The sequence below is a fragment of the Aspergillus heteromorphus genome (genome assembly GCF_003184545.1).
Source record: "Aspergillus heteromorphus CBS 117.55 chromosome Unknown BO70scaffold_7, whole genome shotgun sequence".
Classification (NCBI taxonomy): domain Eukaryota; kingdom Fungi; phylum Ascomycota; class Eurotiomycetes; order Eurotiales; family Aspergillaceae; genus Aspergillus; species Aspergillus heteromorphus.
Genome location: NW_020290412.1, coordinates 830,959 through 853,914, shown reverse-complemented (window position 1 = coordinate 853,914; position 22,956 = coordinate 830,959). Strand labels below are relative to the sequence as shown.

General features: G+C 52.2%; 9 protein-coding genes across 9 annotated transcripts; 5 read left to right on the top strand and 4 right to left on the bottom strand.

The window, feature by feature from the left end:
- Positions 1–54: 54 nt before the first annotated feature.
- BO70DRAFT_360617 (CVNH domain-containing protein) lies at positions 55–921 on the bottom strand. The gene is made up of 2 exons (XM_025542824.1): positions 784–921; positions 55–722 (listed from the first exon to the last, which is right to left on the bottom strand). Exons 1-2 carry the CDS (start codon positions 914–916, stop codon positions 520–522), a joined length of 336 nt encoding a protein of 111 aa, XP_025401126.1. The 5' UTR covers positions 917–921; the 3' UTR covers positions 55–519.
- A 2,085-nt stretch (positions 922–3,006) lies between these two features.
- On the top strand, positions 3,007–5,539 carry BO70DRAFT_386170 (class I SAM-dependent methyltransferase). Its single transcript, XM_025545803.1, has 10 exons — positions 3,007–3,513; positions 3,595–3,641; positions 3,711–3,803; positions 3,860–3,901; positions 3,953–4,019; positions 4,085–4,125; positions 4,189–4,398; positions 4,455–4,791; positions 4,990–5,072; positions 5,146–5,539. Exons 1-10 carry the CDS (start codon positions 3,352–3,354, stop codon positions 5,183–5,185), a joined length of 1,122 nt encoding a protein of 373 aa, XP_025401125.1. The 5' UTR covers positions 3,007–3,351; the 3' UTR covers positions 5,186–5,539.
- Positions 5,540–5,773: 234 nt separating this feature from the next.
- BO70DRAFT_360615 (cytochrome P450) lies at positions 5,774–7,918 on the top strand. The gene is made up of 7 exons (XM_025542823.1): positions 5,774–6,183; positions 6,247–6,785; positions 6,831–7,151; positions 7,199–7,224; positions 7,293–7,377; positions 7,429–7,592; positions 7,646–7,918. The coding sequence occupies exons 1-7, from the start codon at positions 5,967–5,969 to the stop codon at positions 7,806–7,808; spliced, it is 1,515 nt and encodes a 504-aa protein (XP_025401124.1). The 5' UTR covers positions 5,774–5,966; the 3' UTR covers positions 7,809–7,918.
- A 301-nt stretch (positions 7,919–8,219) lies between these two features.
- Positions 8,220–9,147, top strand: BO70DRAFT_427886 (uncharacterized protein). Its single transcript, XM_025547920.1, has 3 exons — positions 8,220–8,280; positions 8,399–8,471; positions 8,529–9,147. Exons 1-3 carry the CDS (start codon positions 8,245–8,247, stop codon positions 9,002–9,004), a joined length of 585 nt encoding a protein of 194 aa, XP_025401123.1. The 5' UTR covers positions 8,220–8,244; the 3' UTR covers positions 9,005–9,147.
- Positions 9,148–9,482: 335 nt separating this feature from the next.
- BO70DRAFT_427885 (uncharacterized protein) lies at positions 9,483–10,478 on the bottom strand (the record flags this gene model as incomplete). The annotated part of the gene is made up of 3 exons (XM_025547919.1): positions 9,483–10,237; positions 10,318–10,384; positions 10,449–10,478. 3 exons carry the CDS (start codon positions 10,476–10,478, stop codon positions 9,612–9,614), a joined length of 723 nt encoding a protein of 240 aa, XP_025401122.1. The 3' UTR covers positions 9,483–9,611.
- A 389-nt stretch (positions 10,479–10,867) lies between these two features.
- Positions 10,868–12,267, top strand: BO70DRAFT_360612 (uncharacterized protein). Its single transcript, XM_025542822.1, has 2 exons — positions 10,868–11,378; positions 11,439–12,267. Exons 1-2 carry the CDS (start codon positions 11,304–11,306, stop codon positions 12,120–12,122), a joined length of 759 nt encoding a protein of 252 aa, XP_025401121.1. The 5' UTR covers positions 10,868–11,303; the 3' UTR covers positions 12,123–12,267.
- Positions 12,268–13,216: 949 nt separating this feature from the next.
- On the bottom strand, positions 13,217–14,249 carry BO70DRAFT_369930 (thioesterase family protein; the record flags this gene model as incomplete). The annotated part of the gene is made up of 3 exons (XM_025544713.1): positions 13,217–13,477; positions 13,539–14,079; positions 14,143–14,249. The coding sequence occupies 3 exons, from the start codon at positions 14,247–14,249 to the stop codon at positions 13,217–13,219; spliced, it is 909 nt and encodes a 302-aa protein (XP_025401120.1).
- A 923-nt stretch (positions 14,250–15,172) lies between these two features.
- On the top strand, positions 15,173–17,120 carry BO70DRAFT_427882 (uncharacterized protein). Its single transcript, XM_025547918.1, has one exon. The coding sequence runs from the start codon at positions 15,458–15,460 to the stop codon at positions 16,754–16,756; it is 1,299 nt and encodes a 432-aa protein (XP_025401119.1). The 5' UTR covers positions 15,173–15,457; the 3' UTR covers positions 16,757–17,120.
- Positions 17,121–19,277: 2,157 nt separating this feature from the next.
- BO70DRAFT_427881 (C2H2 type zinc finger domain protein) lies at positions 19,278–22,061 on the bottom strand. The gene is made up of 6 exons (XM_025547917.1): positions 21,956–22,061; positions 21,884–21,899; positions 21,178–21,710; positions 20,862–21,116; positions 20,704–20,805; positions 19,278–20,645 (listed from the first exon to the last, which is right to left on the bottom strand). The coding sequence occupies exons 1-6, from the start codon at positions 22,052–22,054 to the stop codon at positions 19,461–19,463; spliced, it is 2,190 nt and encodes a 729-aa protein (XP_025401118.1). The 5' UTR covers positions 22,055–22,061; the 3' UTR covers positions 19,278–19,460.
- Positions 22,062–22,956: the final 895 nt, after the last annotated feature.

The window sequence follows — 22,956 nt, the reverse complement described above, 5'->3', positions numbered from 1 at the left end:
TTTACGACTTTATGTACTTTATTCCCCGACAGTTATTGCTTTCCTTGGTGGGTTATCATCTGCTTTTGTTCATTCTCTTTTTTGTTTCTCGGATACGCACGGGGTAGACTGGGGTGTGTGCGGAATGGTGTTTGAGCGTTGTAAACGGGCGAACAGGCTGGTATGGGGGAGATTTCCTCCTATCTATTACTCTAACTACTACCAAGTGTTCCCTTTTTCATGTCAATTCTACTACGCTGTATTCCCGGGAGAAAGTTCACTAGACCCTACAGTTTAGAAAAAACCAAGAGCCTTTGTAATTGGCGAGGTTGAATGCTCCTTCTTATTGATAATGCTTATCGAGGAGCACGGCGACTCAGAATGCCCAAAGGAAATCAATATGATCTTGACATTGTTCAACGATACCCGCATCCAAATTCTTCGGCATCCCAAACCATCCACACAAGTAGGTACCGCCATGAATCAAAGATGGCCACCTCTAGACGACATCGTCATATTGCCAAGCATACATACGGGCACTCATAGCAAGCTCTCCTCCTGGTACTCCAAGACACCGTTGTTGTTGGTGATGTGTTCAGCCAGGTTGACATCGGCATCACTGAACTGATCTTCAGAGTTTGCAAGACGGGCCCTCAGGACGGGGACATTATCTCCTCCCTCGATGTGGAACTGGATATCCTGGGCGCTCTCAGAGAAGTTGCTTCCACCCCATTGGAACCGACCTATGACACGGCATTAGCCCACCATACCAATCAATCCGTCATACGGACCAGGCTGACGAACCTTCGTTGTTTCCCAGACATTCGTTGAGGTCGAACGTGGATTCGTCAAATTCACCGTTTTCTCGCTGCACGTTCGCGACGAGGATGTGGCCGTCGTCGACACGGATGTCGTTTGCAGTACGGAAGAAGCTCATTTTGGAGAGGCTGGGTGGTAGATTTGGTTTGGGTATGAAGAGGATCGGGTTGTAATGTGCTCTGAGTTGGCTTCTGATGGATTGATGAGAAGGATGGAAGACACAATGGAGGGCAGGAAGGGGGAGCAGTCTTTATACCCGCCGTGCTTTCGCTGGGCCTCTCCTCACCCCCCCCCTTTCCCAGAACCTGAACAATCTGAAGCCCTACACTTGGCCTTAGGTCATTTGCCAGGGTCTGACGCAGTGATTGACAATGTCTGAGGGGAATAGTCGTGGGGGCCCTACATCAGGGAATGCAACACAGCAAACGGTGAGCCGGAACGATCGATGATTTGACCGCTCATATCGAGGGATCCCCTCTTTCGCCCCAGGTAACCGCCGTGAGCCCACTATTGTGGCTGATGACCCTGTCGCATCCATCGATTATTGTTTCAAGGTGGCTTTTGGGGAAGAGGGGGTGGGCAGCTTCCCCCACTCCGCGCGTTCTGATGGCGTCCCTTGGCAGCCACTTCAGCGGTGGACCCTGGCAGGGTCTCAATCCTGTCATTTCGGGGGGGGGCGCGCCTCGACTTGAACCGCTCGATTGAATATCGTACCAGGCAGCAGTCTTGGTATCTATCTAGCTCGGTGACTGCATGTCACAAGCGCTGCGCCTCAGACAGCATGGCGACATTGGCGCTGGGGCTGGAATCCGGATGGCCGCATATTCAGTGTTCACGGCTGGGGGGACACTGGCGGGGTCCACAGGCGCCAAGAGAGGTCCCCTTGGCATCATTCAATAGCGACACTGGGATAAGGCTGACGAGGGGACGTATCTAAACCGGGGTGGCTGCGTTCCGGCGATGTTTGCTCAGTTGCTGGCGGTGTTTGCGTCTGCGTCTGCTTCTGTCTGCTTCGGCTGCTCCATCCGTCGCCTGACAGGGCTGAGTGCCTCAGGCAGCGATGGCTGGGATTCGGAGCGCGGGTGGCTCGGCGACGGTGGTGGTACCTGCTCTCCCATCCTGGTCCTGGTCAGCTTACCGGGCGCTATAGTGACGTGGCCCCTTGAATATAGCTCACTTACAAAGAAGAAGGTCCTAGCCCCCCTGTGTCTGAATGCCATACACTGACTGTGTCTGTGGCGCTGTGTTTTGGAGAAGCGGGGAGGGGTTGACATCGCTGGGTTCTCGGGCAGACCCGAAAGTGTCGTTCTTTTTTTGCTGGGTCCTATTAATAATAAGACGGCACTAAACAGCTGCTCATTCTAGCCGCTCATCATCATTACTATGAGGTCCGGGGGCATCTCTTTGGCGGATTGCGTTTGTTTCACAGCTGGCCAAATGTTGGATGGAAATGCCGTTTCCAGACCAATCCAAAACGTCTGAGGTCCTCGAAAAGAGGCATTCGGTACTCCGTAAGCTAGGGGATACTAGTTAATCAAGAGGCGAAAACCATGTCTTCCTGCACCTGGGTTTTTGGAAAAGTCCGTCTGCTTTCTTTACGACATTCATCCCAAACCTTCAAACCTTTTTTTAAGGGGGGGGGGGAAAGGAAACACCTTCGCGAAAAGCACACATGAGCAGGATTTCTAGCTAATTACTGCCAGCGTTCCGCGGTTGACTAGGTACATAGATACTACTTGTCTAGTATTTTGATGTGCAAGAGAGTGGGAGACCATGCTATAATGATCAACATGGGCTACCATCATGCTTGAGCTAGAGGCCTTTTAGCTTCAACACTGTTTGACCTTTTCTACAAATGTGGCAATAATCCACTGCTATCATGTCACGGTACTACTAAGTATGGTATATATATCATAGTGCCAGTAGCTAGCTACTCTGTACCTAAGTAGGGATTCGGGTCCTTGTCTAATGTGGATACTTGTCATTTTCCCTTTCTCTTCAGATTGAAGTCTTTTGAATACATGTTGAATTTCTAGCCGTAGACCATATCTACACGATCCATTCTATGGAAGAGGGTTCCGAACCACGCCTGGATGGAGGAGACCTGTCAGATTCCCCCCCCCCCCACCAAAAAGGCACTAACCGCGGGTGGCTCTGGGTGGCTCTCGACCGAGTGGCCGAAAAGTACTGACTTGGTTTTGCTGGCAGGGGTGACATGAGCGGACTCTGGAGAGATACTGACGTACATCGTACTTTGAACAAGACCGATCGACTTATCCAGGGCGACCAGGGTTGGTTGGGAGGATTTGCTATCCAACGTAGCACGGAGACACCGGGCGGGCGCGACCAGCACACCGAAGCGAGCATCGAATCGGCATCCTCACTTTGGTTGGTTCCACTCACGAGACACGGGAGGCGGATTTGGTTGCCGTAAGTATAGCCAGGCATGTAGACACCACAAAAGAAACCACGGCAGGGGAAGAGAAGATATATCTCGCAAGACCTCGCACCACTCGATCCCTCACGACGCCTCGAACACCCAAGCCCGCAACCATGGCAGAATCGTCGCCGTCGCCTTCTTCCCCAACCGGCTTGAATGCGGCCGCCACTAGTGATCCCCCACCGGCCACCGAGTCTTCACATTCCAATCCGCAAGATGTGTCCCAGGTCGCCGCCCCTTTGGCAATAGAGCATGAAGGTGATCATTCGGACTCGGTATGCGATTTCTACTCTCCCCCGCAGGCCCTTTGTCGGCCAAAAATCCAACTTTCCTCAACTGACTTGAGTTCATCTCAGGACGGGGCAGAGCGCGACGACGAATTTTCGGATTATGCAGAGGACTTGTAAGTCAATGTCGCGAGTCTCGCCAGAGATGAGGCACAAGGCACTAACTATACCCTTCCAACAACCAGTGCCAGCGATACAACCTCCATAAACTCTGAGATCACCTCCTACCGCTTTGAGAATGGACGGCGCTACCACTCCTACAAGGAAGGGGCCTACTGGTATTTTAACCTTTCGGGGTAACGTCGTCTTTAGAACGGCTCTAATCGCTTCTCAGGGGCCCCAACGACGAGAAGCAGAATGAGCAAATGGACGTTGCGTAAGCTACCCGAGATGGAGAGTTTTTGGGACCTACTGACTCTCCATCTAGCCACCACGTGTTTACACTGCTTCTCGACGGCAAGCTGCTTTTGGCACCCATAGAGGATAACATCCAGGTGGGTGATCTTGGAAATCACTTCCACTAGCACCATCACAGAGGGGTGCTAACTTTGACTGGCAGAGGGCGCTGGATGTTGGCACCGGCACCGGGATTTGGGCCATGTAAGTGCAAGAGATCGGTCTGAAATTGGACGAGCATGGCGAATACCTGACTGGCTATGCCAGGGACTTTGCGGACGAGTATCCCTCTGCTCAGGTCATCGGCACGGACTTATCGCCCATCCAACCTGGTTTTCTACCCCCCAATTTAACGTTTGAGATCGACGATGCCACAGATGAATGGGCCTTTCCGGAGAATCATTTCGACCTCATTCACGTGCGTGCGCTATACGGGGCTGTCGATGACTGGATCGCGTTTTATCGTAAGGTTCTGCGGTAAGGTCTCCTATGTTTTCACGAGCGTCGTTGGTACAATCCTGAGTGCTTCTTAGGCATCTACGGCCTGGAGGCTGGTTCGACCAACTCGAGATGTCTATTCAATTCCAATCGGATGATGGCACGGTGACCGAAGACCATATCCTGGCGATTTGGTCGAAAACCTTTATCGAGGCGGGTGAGAAATTTGGCAAAACCTTTCGCATCGCTGATCTCGCCAAAGGTTACATGCAGGAGGCTGGCTTTCAGAACGTGACCGAACAGCGATTTAAGCTCCCCATTGGACAGTGGAGCCGAGACAAAAGGCTGAAGAAATTGGGGATGTGGAACCTGATCCATTGCGAGCAGGGTATTGAGGGGTGGGCCATGGCGTTGCTGACTAGAGTGATGGGAGTAAGTCTACTTTTCACTTACCGTCTATGCTGATCCGATGACCATGTCCTTGGTTACCTTTGCCCGTCCTTTCATGGGAGATGTGTGGGAGAGCCCGATGCCTTGCATTTGTGTTGGCACCATGCAATCGCACCATCCGTTCCAGCTGCAGCCAATCGGGCACAGGCTGACATTCCGATTCAACCTCTCTCAATCTAGTGGAGCTATGTCGAAGTGCAGGTCTTCTTGGCCCAGATGCGGAAGGGTCTCCGCGACCCGAACACGCACGCCTATTTCAATGTGTAAGCCTCCAACTCATCCATTCAAACATGACACCACACTAACTCGATATTTTTTCGTTTCCTTTCACCACAGCGTCGGGGTGTATGGCCAAAACCCCACCGGAGCGTATTAGATTTAGGGGGTGCACCGCCGGCAGAGCTGGGGAGTGATTGGAGTAGGCCGTGCAGGGGACTACTGCAAGCCGACAGGACTAGCCGTGTCAAGAATGCGAAAGGGACGTTGAATGGAGGGTCGGGGAGCCCAGGCTGGCCTTAGTTCGACTGTGAAGATGTGGCTGCTGCGAATGCCATTGGAGGACGCAACAGTCTGTCTGTATGTAAATCGTCAATAATAGTACCATTGTCGCGTGGGACAAGTTGTCAAGTTCTTCAGGCCAAAGTCAGACGGGGTCATCTGCTCAGACCATGACTCTATTGTTCTTTCGGTTCTCTGCCAATGACACACCCCACGGCTACAGATTCCCCGCCTGTCCCGTCGAACAACGTGCGGACGTCAGTCCGGCCCGGAATGCTGCAACGCTGCAGGAGGCAACCGATGGATCCACGGGCCTCTCCCTACAAAGTATAAACCGGTGCCGTTGCGCGCATTGCGCGTTGTTTGTCTGGTCCAATCTGATATGCTCCACCAGAACTTTCTTTCCAGGCCGCCAGGCTTCTGAACCTGATAGTCCGCTGGCTCCATGCCGTCCAGACTACAGGTCGTCCCTGGTGGGGTCTACCACTACCCCCCAATGGGCGGTCCTTGCGGCTTAGCAGCAGGTCGAAGATACTTATGTCGCTATCCATGGCAGTCGTGAGTCTTTTCTCTGACCTCTTCTTTTCAAGCAGCCGCGCGATCCCTGCTGACGGTGGTATTTCACTCAGATTCTTACCCCCCAGAGTCATCTATCGGCCATGATCCCCATTCATACCGGGTGGCTGATGGTAGCCATTCTGTGCGCTGTATTCGTACTGCGATGCGTCTGGGTCGTTATATACCGTCTGTTCTTCCACCCTCTAGCCAATATACCGGGACCACGTCTTGCGCGTGCTACACACCTGTATGCCTTTTGGTACAACATCAATGGCGGTTTATTTTATCTCCAGGTTCAGAAGCTGCACGCTCGTTATGGTGGGTTCATCCGGTCTATTGCGTGGCTACCCACCCACCTCAAGTAGACATTGACGAGCCTAGGTCCCGTTGTCCGTATCACTCCCTCCGAGATTCACCTGAGCGATCCCAAGAATTGCGAGAAGATCCACTTCATAGGAACGCGTTATGGCAAGGACCCTGACTTTTACGGAGCCTTCGGCACCAAAACAGCAACATTTACCGCATCGAGTCCCGATGTACACCGAGTGAAGCGATCCGCCCTCAATCCCTTCTTTTCACGCAAAAGGGTGCTCGAGCTGGAGGACATCGTGCAGGGGAAGGCAAATAAACTGATTGAGCGTATGCGGGAAGCCTTCAAGTCGACAGGATACATTGACCTGCACTATGGCTTCCGGGCCTTGTCTGTGGATGTGATTACTGATTACGCCTTTGACAATTGCTATGGTTTTTTGGATGAGCAGGACTTTGGCGTCGCCTTCTTCGAAATGATTAGAGGTTTTGGCCCGGCCTTTTGGTTCTTCCAGCAGTTCCCAGCAATCCAGGATGTTGCATTAAAAATGCCGTTTTGGTTAGCCAAGCTAACAAATAGCGCTTTGATCAGAATGATGTTGCATCACGATGTTAGTGGCGCGTTATGGGTCTATCGTTCTCGCTGACGTTTGTAGGGCTCTCGTCGCCAGATTGCCCAGGTTAAGGATGCTGTTGATCACGGAGAGAAAGGGACTCGCGCAACTATATTTCATACGCTTCTTCACCCACAGGCTACTGAGGGCCATGTGGTACCCACTGTGGAGGAGCTCAAGGATGAGGCCTACATTATGTTGGCCGCGGCGGCGGATACGACTGGGAATGCATTGACAATTGCTACCTATAATGTAGTCCGCAATCCGGAGATCTATACACAATTAACGGACGAGCTGAAGCAGGCGTTCCCTGAACCTGACGGTACAATGGACTTTGTGACCTTGGAGAAATTACCGCATCTGGTATGTGTTTCAATCACCGACCTCGGCAGATAAGGCTAACCTCGAAGACCGCCATTATCAAAGAATCTCTCCGGTATATGCCTTGCCCGCATTGTATCTAACATATTCTTCGATTGATTCCGATGGACTGACCTTGCCTAGGCTGTCGTATGGAGTACCTGGTAGGCTTCCCCGGGTCGTACCTGGCCCTGGCGCAGAATTTAATGGCCACCAAGTTCCTGCCGGGGTATGTTCACGACCATCACATCAAATGCTGCCGGGCTAAACCGATTTATAGACTGTTGTTAGCATGAGTTCGTGGACAATGCACCATGATAAGAACCTCTTTCCCCACCCCGAAAAGTTCGATCCAAGTCGGTGGATCGATCCAGCCGAAAGTAAGACCTTGGAGAAGTACCTATTTTCATTTGGTAAGGGCTCTAGACAGTGTATAGGAATGCCGTAAGTCACCATCTAATCCAACTATGACTATTCTAATTGCCTCGCCACGGCAGGCTTGCGTACTGTGAGTTATATGTGACCCTTGGGCGGGTATTTCGGCAATACGACGACTTGACGACGCTTCCGAAGAGCAAACAGGAGTTGCTGTACCATGATTACTTCTCATCATATCATACTGAGGGGAACAAAAGTTTCATCTTTAGACGGAGCGGTTGATTGCTTCTTCCCACATCCTTTGATGTCCTGGCCTACGGAGAACCTCCCACACCACCCCACCCGGAGCTCCATAGTAAAGACTTTGACAAATTGTATGATATACAAATGAGCTCAAACTAGATGTCCAGATCAATTCAGTATACGCTAGTCGATATGACTACGTACACCCGGCAATGCGGGCAACCAGCCTCTATGGCAGTGAATGTCGAAGCCCAGGCTACTCTCAGCCCACAGTCCAGCGCCTAGGGAAATACATCAACGCAGACTTTACTTCTTGAGAGTCCTTCTTTCTCTCCTCTTCTACCCTTCACCTCCCCACCACTCCTCCTCTTCCATCCACACCACACTCTTCTCCTCCCCAGCCTCGCTCATACTATATCCTCGAGCCCCCAGCTCTACCCCAAAATAACCAAAATTGAAAACAACCACCGCAACAATGCCCATGAGCTGGAATGAAACGGCTGACGCCAAGGTACATCTAAGCTATCCCACTAAACTCAGTTCACTTTCCCTGCCCCCTCCCTCCAGCACCTCCCGCCCAACCCCCGCCCCCAAATGAAACCAAGCAAGCTTAACCACCCACTCCCCAGCTCCTAATCGGCATCCTCCACACCTCCTCCGTCAAGCTTGACTTCGCCGCACTCGCCCAGTACATGGGTCCTGGTACGTCCGCTTCATCCTCCCACAGATATACCTACCGACTTAACACATGTGACCCAGACTGCACCGTGAGCGCCGTCCAGCACCGCATCCAGCGGCTCAAGGATAAGGTCAGTGCCGGTGCCGGAACTGATTCCGCCTCGGGCACCCCCGTCAAGAAGGCTGGTGCAAAGAACGCTGGTGCTGGAACTGAGTCTGCGGTCAGCACGACGAAGAAGCGCGGTCGGCCTCCCAAAAACCCTGCTCCTGGTCCTGAGGGCGCCTCCCCTGAGGCTGGTGGCGTCGGTACCGGTACTCCCCAGCAGACTCCGACTCAGTCTCGCAAGAGAGGTAGACCCAAGAAGGTGAATTCCTCGGAGAAGGCAAGCGACGACAACTCTGCCTCTGCCTCCGCCTCTGCTTCTGCTTCTAGCAATAATGTCAAGTTCGAGATGGACGTCGACGCTGAGATGAACGTTGATAACGAAGATTCCTACGTTGATATCGGCGCAGACGATCAGAAAGATGATGATATGAAGGTGAAAATCGAGATCTAAGCGCAGACTAGGCTTTTGATGTATCTCGCTTTTGCTGTGGTTTTTCTTTGCAGGGTGGTTTGAGAATAATGGGGCTCAGAAATGGCGTGGGTGGCTAGATATAGGGATATCGATAGTATTGGCGGTTGCTGGATGCATCATGGGTTCGTTGATTGTACCATAGGTACTCACTTGCTTTACTGGAGTGGAGTTGGCGTGGCAGAATTTGAAATCTGGGCCCGGAGGAGTATTATGCCCGACTTTGTTGTCCCCCTGTAAACAAAGCTATCTCTTTTTTCTGGTTGAACGCGTCATCTGTCACTCATGCAATTTCATAGAGAAGGACAAGTCTGGTAACAGAGTGTCTCTATCCACCGTCCGATTACTTTGTCGCCCGGGTTGAACCCCGAGTACGTAGTCGGTGACATCCTGGATAAACAGGTCGTAGTCGAGTTCATCTATACGGATCGTCATCCATAGTCTACGGAGAACATGTTTCCTCCAATTACATTCCATTAATTTACATACCTCAATTACTTCCTTAGCTAAGTACATTCCAGATACAAAGCGAGCACGACCTCCAAAGTGACACTCCATGGACCCCCGATATGCTTCCGAAACCCAAAGCTCAGGCGAGCTGCATCAACTCGTCATCATCAAAGCCCTCAGCCTCAGCGCTTTCAGCCCCAGCGCTTTCAGCCTCAGGAGCATACTCGGACGCCGAAGTATCAATCTCGAGCACCTCAGGATCATCAAAATCATACTTCACCATGCCAGGAGGGAGAACACTCGTCTTGCGAACGCGCTTGCTGGGCAGAGCCACACGCATTTTGCCATCATCATCAGCAGCCGCAGCCGCAGCCACCGGCACCCCCACGGGCCTCTGTTCCGATGCCGATGTCTTGGGGAAGAGTGTTCTCTGGATGCTACTTCCCACGAGAGGAGAGCGCTGCGGAGACGGCTTCTTCACCGTCGGCGTGTCGATCTCGATATCCGCCATGTCAGAGTCGCTGCCACTTTCTTTCTTCAATGGGGAAATCTCCTTCTTGCTGGCACTGCCACGCTTACGCTTGGTAGATCCGGGAGTGGATGACACGGACTTGGACTTTCCAGGGGTGGACGTGGGGCTGCTGGTCCTGCCGCCAATGGAGAATTGGACGTCCGAACCAGTCGCTTTGCGGACGATCTGGCGGATTCGGACCAGACGCTCGGTGATGGCGCGGGGAGTGGGACCGGGTTCGGCTTCAGTGCTGGCTGGGTGGTGTTAGCTTTTGGTGGGGGATTGTAGGGGTGGTGGTGGATGAGGAGGAGGGTGGGAGGATTGTAGGACTTACGCCAGGCGGCAGCAATCTTTTTAGTATCCACGGAGATACTGTGAGTCTCGATAATCTTGATCAGGAGCTGGGATGGTTGTTAGTGTCTGGGGGTATATGACAAAGTGAAAGAGGAGGAAGTGGACGCATACAAGCTGATCAGAGGTAGAGTCCCAGCGCATCTTGGATAGGTTGGCTTGGAAGTCTTGATTTAACAAAGGAGAGGGGAATTGGGAAAAAGGCAATAAAGAGAAGGGTGAGTGAGAGTAGACAGGTAAATGATGAGACCGTGGGGGGGGGGGTGTTTAAAGAAAGAGAGCCCGGCACGATTGGCAGAGGGAGAGAACAACGGCGAGCAGGACAAGTGTGAAGGGAGAGCGAGGAATCTTCCGGTTGGTGCTAGAGACAATACTTTGCAGTGAATGATGGCCTTGGCTGTCTCTTTAGTATTCCAGGTGGTGCCGCTGGCCGTGGCTGACATGAGGGCTCGCCTGGATGCCTGACCAGGCAGGCGCACCCTCTGGTCCAACCGTGCAATTGATTGCTTGCGGAATCAATGCCCCCCCGGAGGTGTGAACCAGGATGTTCCTGCATTCCTCACATGGCTAGCCTGCAGTGTGCAGTCATTGCAGCTCATGCGGCATGGACTTTGACTTGGTTTCATACAGGTCTCCTCGATCCACTCAGCCTGCAGTGGCCCCGATGCAGACTACATATCAATTCGGGGGTATCTACGGACTACGTGCGTACAGTACCCACTTACCTTCCTGCTGGGATTCCGTCCAAGGGACAGGGACTTGACGCTGACAGAGCACTATGCGGGGCCTTGGGCAATGGCTTCGACTTTCTATTCACTTTTTTTAATCTCGGTGTCATTCCCTCTTCTCCTCTCCTCCTGCCTCCAACAGGCAACGACCTGTATCTTCCACACACTGTCTAAGCCACCTCTTCGCTCACTCTTCTTCGTCTACCGACCAAAACACCCTCCAATCTTCAAAGTCGACAGAATGGTGAACTGGAAACTGCCCGAGTCTACCGATCGTCTCTTTGCGACGCTCATCGCAGCCCACCCGAGTCTGAAGGTTTTAACATCCCCATCTCTCCCGCCATGTGAATCTTCTATTATCTGACTAGCCGCACAGCTGGACTATCACGCGATGGCCGCTTACTTCGACCAAGGTGCCACCTACGACGCCATCGAAGGCAGGCTCCGCAAATACCGAAAGCTCGCCGAGGAGCTGCGACAAAATGCCACCGAACGGGGTATTACCGACGTCTCGATTCCGAAAGCGCGCAGCGGGAGTGCGTGCTCGACACCACGAACTCCTCGTGGACCAAGAAACGGTATTCAAAAGGCCACCCCCTCGTCTCGAAAGCACAATGCTCTACGACCCTCCAGCTTGACCTCGCCGAGCAAAAATGGCATGGGCCAAGCCGGAAGATCCGTGATAAGTGCAATATGCCTGGACGATGGTCTTAGCTTCGATGCGAAGGCAAAGAGTGAGCCCGATACACCCGATAAAACTTTCGCCCCGGTTAGGAGCAGAGCGTACGACATGGACAGCGATATTGAAGTCATCGAACCCCCCCAGATGCCTAGATCTGAAGATAGGCATTTCAAGACCCCGAGTCGCGTCCCTCAATTCACACCCGTCAAGTATGAGCGCGCCGCTACTGCCCTCCCTCCACCATCGCCAACTGCATCGGGAGCTCTAAATGCAGCGGATCTCAACAATCATAATTCTTTTCTTGCAGATGCGAACGTTATGTTCAATGAGCCAGAATACGACATGAGTATGGCAGATCTCTTCGAGGGCGTTGCATAACTCGGCCTTCGATTTTGCCTGTTTCTACTCAAGACTCTAACATCCTGTGGACTGGTTGATTTTCTGGCGTTTTTCTTTATGTACCTATCTACTTTGTATCTTCACGCCGTGCATGTCCTCTTCATCTTAGCAAGCCATCAAAGTAAATACATACCTATTCAATCCCATCTATCCAAAATACAGAATACCCACACTATCCCAGAAGCTCTCCCCCACCGCCGGACTCCGTACGCCGTAGTAATATAATATAGAATCAGATACGATATGACCTACAAATCGCACGAAACCCCCGACAAGGAAACAGTAAGGCGTCATACATCAATTTGTAGTATTTTCAGCTCAAGCCTTGAATATCGCTCCGATGTGGAGAATCCGTACTCATACAGTACAGTACTGTACTTTTTTTTTTGTTCTGCCGTCCAGGCAAGGCTGTCTCCGAAAAAAAAAAAAAAAAAAAACCCCGAATGTGATTTATCAATTTCGGGGAAAGGGCTTTTCTGTACGATGTACCTACCTACGGAGTACCTACATGGTGCCTACCTACCGCTAAGGCACGTCTCCGTATCGGAAGTAGGGTCAGTACTAAGGTACGGAGTACGAATTCCACTTTGCCTACATGTGATCCAGCGAGGACTAGATTTCTACGGACTACCTAGCTAGGATGCTGTAGTCCTGGACAAAAGAAATATCCTATCCGTGCTTGGGTCAACCCTAGCCCTGAGCCCTGAGCCCTATGCCATCTACTTCCGACCATCCGTACTGCAGATGGTAGTTAGTTGTTACTGTAGCAAGTACTCCGTCAGTAAGGGAGGATGGCAGAATCGGCTGTATAGTATGCATTTTCCTCCTGAGAAACTGGATTGCAGAGGACGACTGAGGTTATCATTTTAGTGTTCGGGCTATATATTTTGGTTGTCCAATGCTATAGAAGAGGTCATCATGCTATGAGATTATGATAGAGGCATTATGTTGTATATTCTACCAGGAACTAATTAAGACTATCGTATAATAGTGAGACTTACCATCTGGCTGTTATCTACTCTTGAAGAAGTGCCCCAACTACAGAGCACATTACCCGCCAATTCTAACTTCACTTACATCCGAGCTGTCGGCTTCGGCTTCAAGTCGGACGCGAACACAACATGACTACTCAATGCTAGTAGTTCGCCTTTCTCATCGAATATATGTAGCCCAGCGTCGTAGCGACCGTTTAGAACCTTGTTGGAGTTGGAGCGGATCATAACCCATTCGGTCACCGGCGTGGGCCGTTTCTTGAACTCGATCGATAAGCAGAGAGTGGAGATGGCGTACCTGGCGTAAAATCCCGGGATATGGGTCGCTGGTGGTTGGAGCGGCTGACCGACACGGTAATGAGCCCGGATGAAGCTTGACTCGAAGAACAAGAGGGGAGCTCACAAGATCGGAAAGATACGCCAAGTGCAAAATATCTGAGAATCTGGAGCCGTCGCGGAATGATAGCCAAACTTCGCGATGGTGGCCACCGAGACGGTGGCCCCATAGTCCATTGGGGGATTGCGGCGCTACCCAGTTCATCTTCGCAGTGACGGGTGTTGCGTAGACAACTGGATCATCGATGGCAACGCACTCCTTTTCCCTGTCGGGGAATGCGGCTGCAACAGCCGGGGTGGTCTGTTGTGATAGTCCCGTTTCCCTTGGTATGTTGCCGTACGTGAAGATGCCGAGTATCCTTGTTCGGGAGGAGCGTGATCCGTCTGATGATTGGGGGGCAGGCGCGAGTTCCACTTGAACAACACATTGTTTGGAAGACACACGGAGAAGAGTACACGTGATGAGTAACGGGCCGGGATGGACCATGTGTAGAAACTGCACGAACGCATGGACGGGGTCAGGATACCGGGCTGTGCCGAATTCCTGAGCGAGGAATTGTTGACCAGCGGACAACATGACCGCGGTTGACAATCCTCCCAGGATAGAGCTATTCTGGTCAACTCATCCCGTCGAGTCACAGAGCAGGGGTGTTGCTGCTGAACAGACGTACTGTTGGGTGCACCAGTCTCGAGTTATCTCCACTGCGAATCGGTTCGGGGTCCCGGGTACGGGTGATACAGAGGATATTACCTCCATCAGGTTGGGTTGTGGTGACATCCTGGGTGGAGGGATGAGGTGAGTCGCCAGATGCTTCGGGGGATGGGTCAGAAAGTAGTCAGGGATGGGAGCTCGGGAAAGAGCGACGTGTCGGCTGTAACGACAGGTGCGACGAGTGGAAAAGAGCGAGTCATTTGGCCCGGAGGTGGTAGCTTCAAGTAAGGGCCGAGGTCTGAGCTGCTGGATAGCGAATGAGACTTACTGGTAGGTTGGACGTAGCACACCTGTCTCGACAAATCACGTCCAACTGCGGAGAACAACCATGGGTTCCTCAACTGATCACCAGAGGAACTTCCATTATGGCCCCAGGCTAACCCATTCCAGTAGAGGGTTAAATGCTCAGTCCGCGCGAACTGAGCAATCATGACAACAGAATGCCACAGGCTGAGCTGAGCGAGGTGCTAGTGGCGGCATCATGGATCGACCGTGATTGATGTGAGTGTGGGTTATGGAATGTATCGCGCCGGCTGAACGGATCTATCCAACGGGACGGGCGGGTACTCTTCCGGGGAGATCATCGGCTGGGGAGCGGGGACAGACCGAGACAGAGTGAGACGAGGAGGAGAGAGAGAAAGAGGAAGAAGGAGACAAATAATGGAGGCGGGGGTACGAGAGGGAGGATGAGTCGCACCCCCGGCCGGGATTGGATTGGCCTGGATTGGCCTGGGTGGCTGCCTGGGGCAAATGACAAGGGAATCGCCCGATCGGGTAATATGGTATGTCGTTGCCTGACACTTGCCGCCCCTCGTCGGATCGAGGCGACCATCGGGAGATGCTCGTATGATTACCACCTGTATCATTGCAGCATTGCAGGTCTGATCGAGTGATCCATTACGGAGTGAAAACTGTCAACTCCGGAGTGTCTGATTATTGTTATAATTCTTACTGTAACAATGAAGAGAAGACTGACAGCAGTATCCATGGGCCCATCTGCGCCATTCCTACCCAACCCGATCACGTGGGCTGACGCGGACGCGGCGCGGCGAATCTTCCTTTTCCTTTTCGGCCGGCGGTTCGTTCGGGCACTCGATCGATCCTTTTCCCTCTTCCGCCTCCGCCGGTCTTTCGCTTTCCTGTTCGTTTCCTTGCCCTTCTCCTTTCCTTTCCTTTCCCTTTTCTCCCTTTTGTTCTTTTGTTAGCAGGGGCTTCATCGCCCTGCAGGCTCATCACCTCCATTCTCCCATGAGTGTCCAGCAGTCAATTGAGCCATGAACCACTCCCGAACAACGACGACGGCGCTCCTGAACCCCATGCGGCCCGACCACAATCTATGGGGGTTCACACCGCAATCTCAGAACAACCCCTCTTTGTCTGCCTCGAAGCCCGACCCCGTCATATACCCCTCCAAAGATACCCACCAGCCGTCGGTCTCTCGCAATCAATCCCCCTCAATGGAGTTGGTCGCCTCCACCGGTCGCGGAAAGCAACTCACCGTCCCCGAGCAAGTCTGCTTGGTCAACCTATGTGCTGCTTCGATGGACTACTACGACGCCCCCACCAGCCCGAAAAGCTTCTGGATCAAGATCTCGGCCAAACTGGAAATCCGAACCGGTCGCCGTTATTCATGGCAGTCATGTCGCCGCCGTATCCAGACCTACATTAGTAAACGGACTGCCTATTGGAACGCGTATGATGACGGTCGGACTCTGCCGACCCTGGACATCGTCGACGAGGTCATGGAAGGGCTGGATTCATGGGCGCACAAGTGTGATGGAATGTGTGATGAAGTGCAGGACCCGAGGCTTCAGGCCACTCGTGAAACTTTGGCCCCTGAAGCATCCGTCCCGCTGGCAGCGAAGATAGAGCCCCCAAAGCACGTAGAACCGCTCAGGACCTTGCCCGAGCAGGGATTGGTCCAGCACTCGACGAAACTCGAACGTGTCTGGGCCTGGCTCAGAAGTCTTCCTCACCCAGAGGAGATGGACCCCATGGCCGTATGGGCTGGAGAATTGAAGGCGCCGCCGGTGCTCAAGGTGTTTCCGAGCGTGCAAACGACCCCTGCCGTGAAACACCAGGTTACCTTCTCGTCGCTCATCCGGGACGCCCGTCACAAGAAACTCGGGGAACAACAGCCAGATCTTGTGGCGAGTCCAGAACTCGATACAGCCCCGGCTCCTCTTCCCCAGTCGTCACTTGCTCTCCCAGCTACCTCATTCGGCAACAAGAGGCCGCTTGAAGTAGACGATGCGGTTCCTGAGCGGCCAGCCCGACGCATTCGTGCAGACCCCGGCAGTCAACCTTCTGGGAGCTCCCCGGCCGAAGATTTCGTTGATGGTGCCACTCTCCGGATGAAGCTGGTCGAGACTTATTTTGAAAGCACCTGTGGCCGACTCATCGACCGATTGTCTACTCGGCTGAGGGGTCACGATGCGAAACAGCCGAACGCCCCCGGGAGCTGCGAATCGATCTTGCGGGACCTCTTCAAGGACGTTGGGGTGGCGGTTGCCAAAGCCGTGATTCGGATGGACGAGAACACGACTACGACTAAAGAACCATTATTGAACTGATCCGAGCACATATGAACCCGTTTAGCGAGCTCAGCCTGTTTCCCCTACGCATATTTTGATTTTTCCATGGGTGGTCTTGCGTCTATTTATCCCTTTCATCTTATTCCATATTCGGCTCTGCGCCATCCAGATTGTCTTCTCGTTATGCTTGCGTCGTTTATTGACGCGTCATACCTTTCTCGTTCTCATGAGCATCACATTGCCCAGAGATACCCCTTGCATCGGAGCTCGGAACTTGTTACTGTTTAATTGTCTGATATGGTTTGCGGGATTTGCATATTTGCATATATTACGGAGTATAGCATGCATAGAATGAATAGAATGAACAAACCTGGTTGTGTTTGAACAGACAACCATCCCTTGCAATAAACCCCCTACGAAGCCGAAACTAACGAAGGCGTCTCAACCACGACACCTTTTAAGGGAAGACGACAGTCCGTTGTTATCGCATACTTCCCTTTCTGCCCATGCCAGCCGGTAGGAATCCTACTATCACCGCTTTCCTTCCTGTCTCACTCAGTGCGTCAATACTACGGGAGTACCAGTGCGTTGTTTAATGTTCATACACGTCAATATCGATACGTACTAGACTTTGCTGCCCCCGCTATAACCCTCCCTAGGAATGTCAGGTCGGGTTTCGGGTTGGGGTGACGGGGACGGCAGTGAGAGGGGCGCGCAGAGGGAGAGGTGATGGGCACTGCGAGAGAGGGGAGCAGTAATGCAGTCTGGTTGAGAAATTAGCGGAGAAGGCGGGAGAGAGGGGAGAGAGAAGGGGGGGGAGGGGGGGTTTATACAATTCGAGTGATGTAGAGATAGCCCGTTTAGGAAGGCGCAAGATTCGGCCAGCTTGGGTTTGGGTGAATCTTATCAACCATCTCGCTTTATGCAAGCGTAGGTATTGTCACGGTATCTTGTATCCGAAACCGAAGTTACTTTCAGCGGCGGCTCCCTCGTCACAACGTCCTCACAACATCTACGAAGACAAAGGAGACGAAGGCATTCGCCTCGAAGAAGCCCGCCGCCGCCGAAGAGGTAGCAGATGTCAAAGTCCACGGCACCATACATCAAGAGAATTGGGCAGCTGGCCTTGTGGATGAGGGAAAAGGACGATTGCAAGAAGAGGGGCGTATCGGATGCCTAGAGAAGTCAGAAGGATGTTTGTCATATACCTGGAAAACGTATATAGCGTATGTAACGTAGTATGCCATATTGCTGGCTCTGCGCGAGGGGGCGTAATGTTGCCGGTGGCCTGGACTCGAGCCAATATTCGTGTGTCTGTGTGTTGGGGGCAAAGGGGGGGGGTTGGGTTAAATGCCAATGCGGGCTCCCTGGGTACGATTGACTTGAGTGAGCTATTGTACTGTAATGGGGAGATTGTGGAAGAAGTGCCATGCCTGTCATTATTAGAAACATACATGATGTTCATCCATGGATATGCTTGCATATTGAACGAAACAACAACTACCAGGATGGTCATGGTAGTCTAGACTCTACAGAATACCGAACCCTGATAGACAATGCCCCCTGTCAATTGAAACCATCGTCAGTCCGAAAGTCTCAGTAGGTGGACTGGACACTATTATATCCAGCCGTTCGATCTGGCCCGTACAACATTATCTTCGATGGTTTAAGTCCATCCCGTTCGGTTGACGCGAGAGTTGCCAATTCCATGAAGGATGGATGGTGTTGCAGCGGGCACGGTGCGGAGCGGAATATCGTTGGCGGAAGTTGCAAGGTTCCTCCTCTCAGTCTGTCTTGGCCAGGATGAGGAAGAAAGTACACTGTACCTTCGATGGCGCAAATTTCCAACATAGTTAGGCCACGGGATTCGATTGAATATGTTCAAAACACATGATATAAAAATGAAGTATATGAAACACGATACGGAGTATCGATAAAGCTTATCAACGCACACTGTGAAATGGGTTCTATGGTTGAGTAAATTCAATATGGCGGAATTGGGGACTCGGGGAGGGGTGATGCGCTGAAGCACCGCGTCGTTGCCTTGGCGGGGCCACCCCCCCTGCGGGGAAGACTTTAAGCATCGCGCTATGGAGCGTGAATGTGATAGTGATAGTACTCCGTAGACTACATGGTTCCCACTTCCCCTTTTTTTCAGTTCCGCCCGAATAATGCGACCCATGAGCTAATATTAGGGGAGGAGAGATTGGTGCAAAGTATATCTTTGTGGAGAACTGACCGTAGCCAAGTCGTAACCTCGAAAATAATCTGGCGGGAGAGGAGGGTCGAGAGTTCAGGCCAGGCAGGTGTGGGGAGTTGGCGTGGGGAAGCCAGGCACCACACACACCGTATGTGGGTGAGGCCAACAACGGTGGGACATGCGGATGGGGATGGTGATCAACCACGCCCAGTGTACAGCGCGACCAACAGATTCCTATCCAGTGTTTACACTGTACACCTACTAGACTACGTACAACGCATCGGCGACATTTCTCGCGCTAAATACGGCCTGTCCGTTACGCGACAGTTCTGCATCTCAGTCGATAGGTAAGTGGTCGATAAAGAAACTTCCCACAAATCTATAGTCTATATATGGAACCAGGCCTCGGGCCAACGCTTAAATATACAAAGTAATGTGATGTCACCGATGTGGGACGTGGATCACGACGATCACCAGGAAGGCACTACGCCACATATGCTAAGATGATAACAAGTCACGCTCAAAGTGCAAAATCAATACCCACTAGTGGCATAGAGTGATCCACTGGTCGATGATCTCCTCCATGTCATGCGCGATTCCCCACTGGGAGAACAGGCAGCGGAAAAGCTTTTGCAACGAATTCATTTCGTACATCAGATTGCGCACTGCCCCCATGCCAGGTGGGGAATCGGTCCGACCCTCTTCGACAAATCGCCTGGTTTCAGAGCCAGTCGAGGGACGTATGTTATCGCAACCAAGGTTCAGATCAGTACGCGAAAGGAGTGCGTCTTGCCAGACAATAGTCCGTGGGAGATGTATGTTGAGCACCCCAGCAAGCGAGAAGACAACGTATATCGTTGTCGCCGAGAAAAGAGAGCTTGGCATATGAATGACATGGGCCCGGCCTCTCGGTAGCTGTTCAACAATATCTTGGATTGCGATAGCATGAAGTAGAGCACGGCGGCCATCTTCGGTGTTGACCCATTTGACAATGTCAAACCCTGGTCTAATTGTCCGGGAACCGCCTGAGACATGTTGAGCAATATCGTATCGAGAACACACATGTCTGCAGAGGACTGTAGAGTTGATCATGGTATCAAGACATATCGTATGCCAGCGCAGAAGTACTTCAAGCCTTTCCGGGGCAGAAAGATGAATGCTCATGGTAATAGTCTCGTGTACTTGAGCCAGCGCTCTCCGGACGTCGGAGCGACCAGGAACGCCAACAGCGGCAAGATCACTTTCATCCGAGTCCGAAACGAGAGATTGCAATCCTTCTAGAACAACGCGCAGTGCAAAGGCAGAGAATTGATAGTCTAGCGGCCGAAAACTACCGATAGGAGGGAAGAGAGAGCGAAACACTAGCCGGTAAGAGGGCTGTTCCAACTTTTGAGTGCGCATGATAGCTATCCATTCGTCGACATTGCTGGCATCAAAGGCAGCTTCGCTGCTTGGAAGATTGAGGGGGTTGGCAACATGTCGGGTCGATGCACTATCACCAGACATCTGGGCGACAAGCCCATCAAGAATATGGTACGCGAGTAACGCACGTTGCTGAATTTCCCGTGCTGCCCACGTCCTCCATTTATGTTCTTTCTCCGTGCTGGGCGTATTCGGAAATGGCACATTCTCTATCGGAAACGGGTCACAGTCCAGCATCCCACAATGCCTCGCCCAGAGAAAGCCAAGCGGGCGAAAAACCTGGCTTGTCGTACGAATAACTCGATTCTGAGATGGAAGATCCGTTAGTGTATGGTTCAATGAAGAGTTTAATTTCCTCATTTACCTTGGACAAGGCACCGTATATCTGCCCCAGGAGGGCTGTGATGAGTAGCTGAACGCCCTTACAGGCATCATATGGACCACGGTGTGTAATCAATGATTGCCACTAAATTACTGTAAGCATGGAAATGAACTTTTGTGACAAGACCTTCCTAAACGTACGGATGTAGCAATGGCAGTATGTGCCAGGCGCCACAAAGCCTCGCCCTTGGCTACAGAGGCTTTGGGCCCTAAGTATAAAGATCCAACGGCCATGGCATTAAGGAGTAGAGGATGTGTGCACTCGCGGAAAACGAATGTCGCTCGGTGTAGAACAGGAAATGTAGGGATAAATCGCACAAAGAACATATGCAGACATTCATCCAAGAACACCGATGTTATCGATGTTGCCTTAATTGCTGCTGTGACACTAGATGACTAGTTTGAGGCAAACTCGTTAGCAAGAAGTCAATGACGCAAATAAAAAAAGGGAGCTCACAGAGCTCGTCACCATCTCGGTAACATCTCGTACAGCCTGGTGGCTGCCACCTGAGGGGATAGTGCCTATTGAAGAGCCTCTGTCGTCGAAGGAATTCGGTGAGCCAAAATTCATTCCATTGACATCCTGTACAACAGGAGGAAAAGGAAGAGCCCCCAATGGCATCTGCCACTGTTCCGATGTATCCGATGACATGATACTTTGGAATAAGTTCTCCGAGTCAGGCCAGATGAGCGCAAAATCGAGATCGGAAGCTGCATGCTGCAGACCTGGGTGCTGCTCAGGCTGGGATGTCTCCCAGCCCTGGCCAGGTGTAGGCGCAGACACTACGGCTGGTGCTGGGGCGCGACTGGCATCCCAAGGAAGAGCATCTAGCGATGCTGTCTGCGGAGGAAGGTGCACCGGCGATTGATGCGCCTGAGCTTGTTTAACATTAGCTGCGCGGACGTGCAGCTTTTCATGCCGGGTGAGAGCATCCTGGCGGGCAAAGGGCCGCCGACATTCTTTACAGATGAACGGCTTCGATCCCGTATCTTTAGCGTTATCAAGTCAGCCATCATGTCTTGCCTTGATATTGTTGTGAGATGTGTTTAGGGGTTGATCATTTTCTTGTCTTTTGCACTTCTATCTTTCTTTGGGGCATAGGGCAGTGGTGATCAATCACTTCTGCCCAACACATAGGGGCCAACAAGTGCGGCATGCTTACGGCAACGTTCGTGTCTCTACAAAACAGTATTAGCAATGTCTCCACCGTGGGAAGGCACTAGGGATAAGTTACCCTTAAATGTTCCGCCTTGGAAAAGCCCTTCTGGCAGACACGGCAGATCAATGTCTTGACCGCCGATGGGGTGGTGGTGGCCGTGGTGGTTTGTGGCATGCTGGACAGGGGGGGGGGGGGGGCATATAAAAATAGATAGGTCTAGATCAAACCGGGTGCAGCTAATCGCAACACACAATCCATCCACGATGCACCCAGTCAGCAATAGGCAAGCCCGTCCACGCCCGCCACCACAATATGATTGTGGTGATAACAGGAAACCACCTCGAAGAATACTACCGAAGGATCGCTGCGAGGGGGGAGGGGGGGGATGTGGGTGAGGTGAGAGGGGGGTGCGATTACTTGTCGTGGAGAAGGGGATCAAGCGGATGAAATTGTGTCAACTTGGTTGTGGGGCAGGAGGTGGTGGCAACGCGGCTGCCTTGGCAGCGGGCACGTGAACGGGGGAAACAGATGGTATTGGTACCGTATCGATACGTGGTCGCCGGCCCAGCCGCCTCGTCGAACCCGGTCGAACCTGTAGATAGAACCTGTGGAAGGAATCTGATCAGAGTATTGTACCTGTCAGGCGCCGGTGCTCACTAGGGGCTCTAGCTTCGCATATCCGATCCACTCCTCGGTGAGCGTGTGTGCCAGTGTGGGCTACTTACTCCAGACTACTCCGTATTTACCCCGTATCGACTGGAGCCCCCCGTCCCAGGAAGACAGACAGGCATACGGAGGCGATACCTGCTAGTGCATACCTAATTGTTATGCCTACTTCATCCTCCTCCCACCTACCTTAGTAGTACTTTCCAGTACTGAGAGCTTTTCCGCTGCCCCTTACTTCTGCAGAACCACTGCATGTACCCAGGAGAGTCTAGCAGTGACGTCCAGGCAGACATGAAATTCAAGCCAGCTTACACGTCTTCCATCTCATCATCGCACAGAGATCTGCGCGGGCGGTTATCGTCCGCTGATGGCTTGGCCGAATCTCCGAAGATTCGGCAAATTCTCGCCCA

Bases quoted from the DNA above. Each gene is read 5' to 3' on its own strand.
- BO70DRAFT_360612 (XM_025542822.1), top strand. From the start codon at position 11,304: ATGGTGAACTGGAAACTGCCCGAGTCTACCGATCGTCTCTTTGCGACG. The intron at 11,379-11,438 runs GTTTTAACATCC...CTAGCCGCACAG, and splicing joins CAGCCCACCCGAGTCTGAAG to CTGGACTATCACGCGATGGC.
- BO70DRAFT_427881 (XM_025547917.1), bottom strand. From the start codon at position 22,054: ATGCCACAAACCACCACGGCCACCACCACCCCATCGGCGGTCAAGACA. The intron at 21,117-21,177 runs GTGAGCTCCCTT...GCCTCAAACTAG, and splicing joins CCGAGATGGTGACGAGCTCT to TCATCTAGTGTCACAGCAGC. The intron at 20,646-20,703 runs GTAAATGAGGAA...CTTCCATCTCAG, and splicing joins TATACGGTGCCTTGTCCAAG to AATCGAGTTATTCGTACGAC.
- BO70DRAFT_427882 (XM_025547918.1), top strand. From the start codon at position 15,458: ATGAACCACTCCCGAACAACGACGACGGCGCTCCTGAACCCCATGCGG.
- BO70DRAFT_386170 (XM_025545803.1), top strand. From the start codon at position 3,352: ATGGCAGAATCGTCGCCGTCGCCTTCTTCCCCAACCGGCTTGAATGCG. The intron at 3,642-3,710 runs GTAAGTCAATGT...TCCAACAACCAG, and splicing joins TCGGATTATGCAGAGGACTT to TGCCAGCGATACAACCTCCA. The intron at 4,020-4,084 runs GTGGGTGATCTT...TTTGACTGGCAG, and splicing joins CCATAGAGGATAACATCCAG to AGGGCGCTGGATGTTGGCAC.
- BO70DRAFT_360615 (XM_025542823.1), top strand. From the start codon at position 5,967: ATGATCCCCATTCATACCGGGTGGCTGATGGTAGCCATTCTGTGCGCT. The intron at 7,152-7,198 runs GTATGTGTTTCA...CTAACCTCGAAG, and splicing joins TGGAGAAATTACCGCATCTG to ACCGCCATTATCAAAGAATC. The intron at 7,378-7,428 runs GTATGTTCACGA...ACCGATTTATAG, and splicing joins GCCACCAAGTTCCTGCCGGG to ACTGTTGTTAGCATGAGTTC.
- BO70DRAFT_360617 (XM_025542824.1), bottom strand. From the start codon at position 916: ATGAGCTTCTTCCGTACTGCAAACGACATCCGTGTCGACGACGGCCAC. The intron at 723-783 runs GTTCGTCAGCCT...GCCGTGTCATAG, and splicing joins ATGTCTGGGAAACAACGAAG to GTCGGTTCCAATGGGGTGGA.
- BO70DRAFT_427886 (XM_025547920.1), top strand. From the start codon at position 8,245: ATGCCCATGAGCTGGAATGAAACGGCTGACGCCAAG. The intron at 8,281-8,398 runs GTACATCTAAGC...CCCACTCCCCAG, and splicing joins ATGAAACGGCTGACGCCAAG to CTCCTAATCGGCATCCTCCA. The intron at 8,472-8,528 runs GTACGTCCGCTT...CATGTGACCCAG, and splicing joins CGCCCAGTACATGGGTCCTG to ACTGCACCGTGAGCGCCGTC.